Genomic DNA, 8,414 nt, shown 5'->3' with positions numbered 1-8,414 from the left:
TTGGAAAATAGCTTCGAGACCAAAGAAAATCTTTGTCCAGTGTGTGTATTTAGTGATAAAATAATTATTGCCCAATTTTCGTAATTTTTCTGCAAGAAAGTTATTTACATATAAAAATCGTGAAAATAAGCAAAGTGCCAATTTTAATTGCTTATTCTTTTACATTTAGGAAGAAAAAAGGAAGAAAGTGATAAGAAAAACTAAACGTTAATCACAGGTACATACTTATTATATTTGATAAAGTTTTATTCAATTTAATAATTTCTGTTTCTCGCATTAGGGAATGAAATTTTAGAAATTAGGTTATTTGGCAATTTAACTTTAACATCATTTTTCATTTAATAGTTTCTAACAATTTATAATAATAAATTAATTAATCTTAATTAATTCCAATATTTTTTTTACATTTTCATAGTAAATTATGTGTTTTATTTAATATTTTGAAATGAAAAAGTGACAGTTTTTACGACCTTATATACTTTAGATGCTTATTTTACAATAAGTACTGAAAATATTTAAAAAATTATTTTTGTTCAGTAATCCTAATACCTTTAAAATCATTCCTGCAAAATATTATAATTTTTTAAAAATAGTCGGCAACGACTTTAGTCGAAATATAATGAAATGACTCCCTAATATTTTCTGTTAGTGGAGGAATATATCTCATGATTGAAGGAAGGTAAAAATGGTAACTTTTGACAAAAAACTTTGTCAAAAATTAAAATTTCAATTTCCTTAAAAACCCGTTATCTAATCAATATATTACCCCGGTAAGAAGCGAGGAATAGAAAAAGATTAAATTTCCAAAAATATTCTGTTAAACGAGGATTTTTTAATCTTTCTGAATAGGCGAATTTACAAAAAAACCCAATTCCTCTGTGAACAGCAAAATATCAGAAAAATTAATTCTTCTCTATTGTTCGTGTCAATGAGATGATAAAAAAGAATTAAGAGTTTCCATTTTTTTGAATGCGCAAAATTTTTCTGCTTCTCAACGTTCCAAAAAAATACAGAATCCTATCCTTTTGAATCGACAAAGTAAATCTTGTAAAAGCGAACTGAAAAAAATAAGAAATAGCTATTCTTTTCAATCGACTTTAAACGATTCTACGTAGTCAATTCAAACGAATAGAAATTGTTTATTCTTTTCAAATTACTGCTTCGTATTTTAGAAATGCAATAACCTTTAAAGTGCTAAGTGTTGAAAAATCACGCTCAGTGCTAACCCCGGTCTGTCAGACCGCTATTCCCTTTTGACAGTTTTTTAGTCATTTATAATTTTTAAAAGACAACTATTATAAATATTTTTTACTTTTTAACAAAAAAAGTCATTTCTGTATTATGCATTTATTTATTTTATTTATTTTATAAATGCAGTCTATGACAACTGTCAGTAGAACTAGCTGCGCGTCAAGTTGCGCAGACGTCACTCATGGGAATATACTGGAATATACTTTCACTTAAAGCTAACCCCGGTCTCACAGACCGCTTTACTTCAAATATTTATTTATATTACAAAATTTAACGAATAAAAATTTTTGAAAAAGTTGTCTCCTAACAGATTTTCATAAAATATAAAGCTACTAAAAGGTTCAAGTTCTTATTAGGGGAGAGTCTCCAGTTGTGAGACGGGTTTCATTTTTGACCCGTAAATTGTAAACGGGCAAACGAAATTGTAAATAAAATACACCGTTCGAAAGGTAACAGAAATACGCAACTTTTATTAAAAGAAAGTATAGTGTTTCGATGAACTCAAAAAATTTTACGATACATTTTCCGAGCACATCGATTTTTTCAAAAAAAAAAAATGTCTCCAGTTGTGAGACACTCATTAAAAATTGCTAAAATTTAATAAGTTTGACATAAAACGTTATGTTTAGTAGAAATAATTAAATATATTAATAATATATATTATTATATACTAAATAATAATATTTATTCGCCAAAATATGACTATCAAATAAACACAATTTAATAGCTTCAACAAGAGCATTAAAATTGATTTCTTCTGAATCAATTGACTTTTTTCCACTTGACATGCCCAAAAATACTAGAAAAAAGAATCAAAACAACATTTAAATAGTATGCCTGCAAAGTAGTATTTTTTATGCTGCCCAGATGGGTGTTGACACCGTCTCACAACTGGTGATATGCTGTGTCTCACACCCAGAAATTGGCGCTATTTTGAAAAAGGAGAATTAAATTATTTTCAACCGTAGATTGGAACAATGCAATGTTGCATCACAAAATATAAGGAAAACACTAAAAGAAAATGCATTACATTTACCTTTTTCAATTAATTAAATTGCAAAAAAAGTACTTTGCATTTATTGAAAAAACGCTTTTTAGTCGATTATCACACACAGTGTTGGTATTTAACAAAAACAGTTTATATATCCGCCTCGGTGTACACGAAATAGTTGGCTCATATAAAAAGAAATGTTTTTATATAAACCAATCGGCTTTTTAATATTGCATGTTAAAAAAAATTGACTGTCTCACAACTGGAGGTGTCTCACAACTGGAGACTCTCCCCTATACTTTGAAAAAAAGTTACAAGCAAAGAAAATTTTAATAGCGGTCTGTCAGACCGGCATAGCACTTTAAAGGCTAATATTATTATTACCTATTTAAATTATTAATAGAAATATTTATATTAATTAATTAATTATTTTATATATAATTAATTAATTAATTATTAAAAATATTCTTTATAAGTATTAATTATTTTTATTTTAAATTATTGTTTATGATAAAGTTTGTAATGTTATACATATATTTGTTATAAATTTCAAAAGTTTAAATAAATTAAAAATACAAAAACTATAAAATTAATATTATAAAAGAAATAAAAATAATCAAATTTATTATAAAATCTTTTATTAAAAATAGAAAATACTATCAGAAAATATCATTTGCGGAAGAATAATATAAACCTTGTAGAAGACAAATCTATACAACAGGAAATTATAACGTCACTTTTTCCGTCGATGAAATTGCATATATAAAAAGCAAATATAATTAAAATAAATTTTCTATTTTGTCATTAATTTTCATCTAACCAATAGAAATGAAACTTTTTATTTTACTGTAAGTTTCTTTTGAAATAAACTTTTTTAAAATAAAATGAATAAATAAAAGCTCTGCTTTCTCTAAATAAAAACTATATTTTTAATCAAATAAATTAATTTTAATTAAATTATAGAAGTTGCACGATAATTTTCGTCTCAGGAAGATCATCAAATTGGGACATTTTTCATATTCCATTTCGTCAGAATAGTTTGAAAACTTATTTTCATTTTAATTATGAAGAGAGAAAAGCCGAGACGAAAAAAGATTACTCCGTTTGTAGATCACAAGATTGTTTTAAAGTTGGTGAGTCTATTTTATTTTTCATTATGTAATATTTATTTATATTTTTTACTTATTTTATTTATAAATTTTTTATTCATTTATTTTTTGTTTACTTATTTGTTAAAAATTTTGTTATTGATTTTTAATTTACAGTATTTAAAAAGTATAATAGTATTTTATTAGTAAAATAATTTAAGTCCGAGAAAAAAAAATTTTAAAATCTACTTGCAAAAAAATTTTTTGCCTGATATGATTTAATTTTTTTTATTTATTAATAAATTATTTTTTTAATTTCCTGCTGAAAACTATTACAATGACGACAGCTTCAGAATTCTGGGAAAGTATGAACAAATCAGTGGATCCATGTGATGATTTTTATGAATACGCTTGTGGGAACTGGGTGAAAAATAATGCAATTCCACCAGCGGAAATGAAATGGAATACTATTCGAAAAATGACAAAAGAAGTAGAATACAAAATTCGAGGTACACAATTAATATTAATATTAATATTAATATTAATATTAATATTAATATTAATATTAATATTAATTAATACTTTTCCTTTAAATATTTTTTTCTATTTTAATTTCAGATTTTTTGGAAGAGGAATTGAATGCGAATGATTTGTTACCCATAAAACAAGTGAAAAAATTTTACAAATCCTGCATGAATGACGGTAACTTTTTATAACGACTTTCTACATATTTCAATCTTTCTTATTTTTTTTTAATTTAATTTTTTGATACTACTTTTTATGTGATGTATTTAGACGAACTGGAGAAAACAGGACTCAAGCCACTCGAAGCAATAATTTCGAGAAATGGAGGATGGCCTTTACCCAGTGAGAAATTTCTCACCGGTCCAATATCGGTCCAATATTGGGAGCCAAGAGACCGATCATCGGTCCAATAAAGGCTCCCAATATTGGACCAATATGGGCTGATGCTTGGGATGTAACGGCATCGCCAATCATCGGTTGTCAATATTGGTCCAATATTGGCCGAATATTGGCAACCAAGAGAAAAAAATTTTTTTAAATAAATTTTTTTTAATTAAATAATAATAATAAAAAATTAATGTTTATAATTTTTGTTTAATATATTTATTTGTTTAATTATTTATTTTTAATAATTCATGTAAATAATAAATAATTTATTATTTAAAAATTATAATTATTTAAAAATGCAGCAGCTATTAGAAAATAGCATTCTGCAAAAAAATTCTATCATTGAAAAATCAATGATAGGCGAGAGAAATCCGCGTCTTTAAATAGATTCGCAGATGATAGACAAGAGATATCCGCGTCATTAAACGGATTCGCAGATATACTCTGGTCTCGCGACGAATCTCTCGATACTTATATACACTGGAGTCGCCGTGTCAGTTGCGAGAACGGTTACAGCGTCCCTCTTTCGGCGGAGATAAGAATTGTCACGTAAACTGCGGGTATAATAAGGCGGTCGGTAAAGCGATTTAGCAGTTTACGTGACAATTCTTATCTCTGCCGCAAGAGGGACGCTGTAACCGTTCTCGCAACTGACACGGCGACTCCAGTGTATATAAGTATCGAGAGATTCGTCGCGAGACCAGAGTATATCTGCGAATCCGTTTAATGACGCGGATATCTCTTGTCTATCATCTGCGAATCTATTTAAAGACGCGGATTTCTCTCGCCTATCATTGATTTTTCAATGATAGAATTTTTTTGCAGAATGCTATTTTCTAATAGCTGCTGCATTTTTAAATAATTATAATTTTTAAATAATAAATTATTTATTATTTACATGAATTATTAAAAATAAATAATTAAACAAATAAATATATTAAACAAAAATTATAAACATTAATTTTTTATTATTATTATTTAATTAAAAAAAATTTATTTAAAAAAATTTTTTTCTCTTGGTTGCCAATATTCGGCCAATATTGGACCAATATTGACAACCGATGATTGGCGATGCCGTTACATCCCAAGCATCAGCCCATATTGGTCCAATATTGGGAGTCAATCGGCGCCCAGCACGGCAACCAATATTGGACCGATATTGGACCGATTAAAGTCTATTGGCAATTTCTCACTGGGTAATCATGGAATCAGGAGAATGGTTCGAGGAAAATATTAGTTGGCAACAAGTCGATGATATTTATTCGCGTCTTACAGGATCATCATTTTATTCTTTTGACATAACGAAAGATAAACGGAAAATTGAATCGTTTCAAGATTTCAAAATTATCAATTCATCAATAATCGAAGTAATTTCTAAATCTTTATTTCAAAAAGGTCCATTTTAATTTTTAACAGAAATACAAAAAATTAAAATAGAATTTTTATAACTCAATTATTTAATTTTCTTTGCAATTTACAATTTTTTTCGAAATTAAAAGCTGAAATTACCAGAATTACCGCCAGTTATTGCATTGGAAGATGGAATGAAATTCGATCGAAAGAAAATATATGATGATGGAAGTTATGGAAAATTCATCAAGGAAATTGCTCTTGTTTTTATTGAAGAGAGAAATGCCCATGTAAGTGAGGAAACATTAGATGAGGATATTGAGGATTTAATCAATTTCGAAAAAAAATTAGGAGCCGTGAGTTAAATATTTATTTTATAATTATTGATGAAAGAAAAAGTATTTTTTGAAAATAATTAAAAAATTTTTGTTAACAGGAAAGTAAAATTAATCATTTGACTCCATTGTTTACTCCATTAGAATATTTTTCAAAAATGTGCAACACAGAGGAGGGGGAATCTGAATTTCTAAGCAAGCCACAGGTATAATTTTTTGTCTTCAAAATTATAGTTTTATTTTTTACCAAAAAACTTTTTTTTTATTTACTTAAGTATATAATTTTTTTTGCAAAAAGTTACTTTCTTAATTTTGTTTTTTTTTTTTACAAAAAATTCCCAGTGAGAAATTTTTTACCGGTCCAATATCATTCCAATTTTGGGAGCCAAGAGACCAATCATCGGTCCAATAAAGGCTCCCAATATTGGACCAATATGGGCTGATACTTGGGATGTAACGGGTTCGCCAAGCATCGGTTGCTAATATTGGTCCAATCTCTCGATATTTATATACACTGGAGTCGCCGTGTCAGTTGCGAGAACGGTTACAGCGTCCCTCTTTCGGCAGAGATAAGAATTGTCACGTAAACTGCGGGTATAATAAGGCCGTCGGTAAAGCGATTTAGCAGTTTACGTGACAATTCTTATCTCTGCCGCAAGAGGGACGCTGTAACCGTTCTCGCAACTGACACGGCGACTCCAGTGTATATAAATATCGAGAGATTCGTCGCGAGACCAGAGTATATCTGCGAATCTGTTTAATGACGCGGATATCTCTTGCCTATCATCTGCGAATCTATTTAATGACGCAAATATCTCTCGCCTATCATTGATTTTTCAATGATTGAATTTTCTTGCAGAATGCTATTTCCTAATAGCTGCTGCATTTTTAAATAATTATTATTTATAAATAATAAATTATTTATTATTTACATGAATTATTAAAAATAAATAATTAAACAAATAAATACATTAAAAAAAAATTATAAACATTAATTTTTTATTATTATTATTTAATTAAAAAAATTTTTTTCTCTTGGTTGAAAATATTCGGCCAATATTGGACCAATATTAACAACCGATGCTCGGCGAATCCGTTACATCCCAAGCATCAGCCCATATTGGTCCAATATTGGGAGTCAATCGGCGCCCAGCACGGCAACCAATATTGGACCGATATTGGACCGATTAAAGTCTATTGGCAATTTCTCACTGGGTTGCTTCCTTAATTTCTATTTTTCATTAAATTTTTCCAGCTGAATTTGACCAAATCATTTAAGAATTTACTTTTTGAAGCGAATATTGAACTTAGCGGAGAAAATGAATTTTCTGTAATTCCAAAAGTAAAGATGTATTTGGATAATCTTTGTGAAATTCTAAAAGAAACAAAGCCAAGAACGATTGGTACAATATTCTTCGTATTTAAATTATAAACTTTCTTTTGCATTCGATTTCAAAATAATTTCATTTTAATTATAGATATAATTACTAATCATTTGTTAATTAAAAATCTTTTTTCACAGTTAATTATATTCATTGGAATTTCTTAAGTAAAATGTTACCACACACAACATCGAAAATTCGAGAATTCTTCTACGAGTTCAAAAAACATTTGACTGGTGTGAAAATTCAAAAACCAAGGCAATGATGATAAGAAATTAAAGAATAACAGTTTTATAATTTTTAATGTAGTGAATTAAATAATTAAATAATATAAGGCAAATAAAACGAAAACATTCGGACAATAAATAAATATATTTATTTACTTTGACGTTTCTAAATCGAAATGATTAAATAATTTTTATTAATTTTTAGATGGGAGACGTGCATTGTTAATATACAAATGCAACACGCAATGGCTTACTATTTTGTTAAAAAATATTTTAAGGAGAGTATGAAGAACGATGTAAGAATTTTAATTTCCTTACTAACTAAATATCACTGAATAATTATAAATTAAGTTTATTAATTAGGCAAAATAATTAAATATTAAACATTGCCCAAGTTTGCCGTTAATTTTGTCCAAGAATATTATTATTAATATTTCATTTTGGAGCGATATATTATGCTATTTCCCAGGAGGAAAAGTCGGACGAATGTCGGATTATACAACCGCCTGGGATCCGCGCCCTTACGGACCGCCAGCACCGATGGTCTGTACCGATTCGGATCCTAAAATGCAACCGGCGCGGAACAGATTAGGCTCCGACTTTTGGATCCGCCTTTCTACTTTCGTCAGTACTGGCGCGGTACTGGATTTGTTCCGCCTGCAGATTTCATTCTTCTACGCGCGTCGGAAGAATGACGGATGTTAGGTCTGTACTGGCTCGGTGCTGGGGTGGATCCGACTGCGGATCTCGTCATTTATTGTTATAGTTTACATTATCAGTATAATCATAAATTTATTATATTATTATAATTAATTATTACAATAACTATATGAGTCATTCCATTATATTTCGACTAAAGTCGTTGCCGACTAATTTTA

At 28.4% G+C, this 8,414-nt stretch overlaps 1 protein-coding gene across 1 annotated transcript in view; it reads left to right on the top strand.

Moving 5' to 3' along the window:
* Positions 1 to 3,064: 3,064 nt before the first annotated feature.
* The window catches only part of LOC122499090 (membrane metallo-endopeptidase-like 1), a 78,210-nt gene continuing 72,860 nt past the window's right edge, over positions 3,065 to 8,414 (top strand). The window contains exons 1-11 of the mRNA XM_043607168.1: positions 3,065 to 3,090; positions 3,206 to 3,375; positions 3,678 to 3,839; positions 3,949 to 4,032; positions 4,126 to 4,262; positions 5,421 to 5,609; positions 5,742 to 5,948; positions 6,029 to 6,133; positions 7,183 to 7,330; positions 7,450 to 7,567; positions 7,742 to 7,832. Coding sequence (XP_043463103.1) covers positions 3,071 to 3,090; positions 3,206 to 3,375; positions 3,678 to 3,839; positions 3,949 to 4,032; positions 4,126 to 4,262; positions 5,421 to 5,609; positions 5,742 to 5,948; positions 6,029 to 6,133; positions 7,183 to 7,330; positions 7,450 to 7,567; positions 7,742 to 7,832 — 1,431 coding nt within the window. The 5' untranslated portion in view covers positions 3,065 to 3,070. The remainder of the gene's footprint in view (positions 3,091 to 3,205; positions 3,376 to 3,677; positions 3,840 to 3,948; positions 4,033 to 4,125; positions 4,263 to 5,420; positions 5,610 to 5,741; positions 5,949 to 6,028; positions 6,134 to 7,182; positions 7,331 to 7,449; positions 7,568 to 7,741; positions 7,833 to 8,414) is intronic.

The sequence above is a fragment of the Leptopilina heterotoma genome, unplaced genomic scaffold (genome assembly GCF_015476425.1).
Source record: "Leptopilina heterotoma isolate Lh14 unplaced genomic scaffold, ASM1547642v1 Lhet_165, whole genome shotgun sequence".
Taxonomy (NCBI): domain Eukaryota; kingdom Metazoa; phylum Arthropoda; class Insecta; order Hymenoptera; family Figitidae; genus Leptopilina; species Leptopilina heterotoma.
Note: the sequence above shows the minus strand (reverse complement) of the source record. Positions and strands in the feature narration are given on the sequence as shown.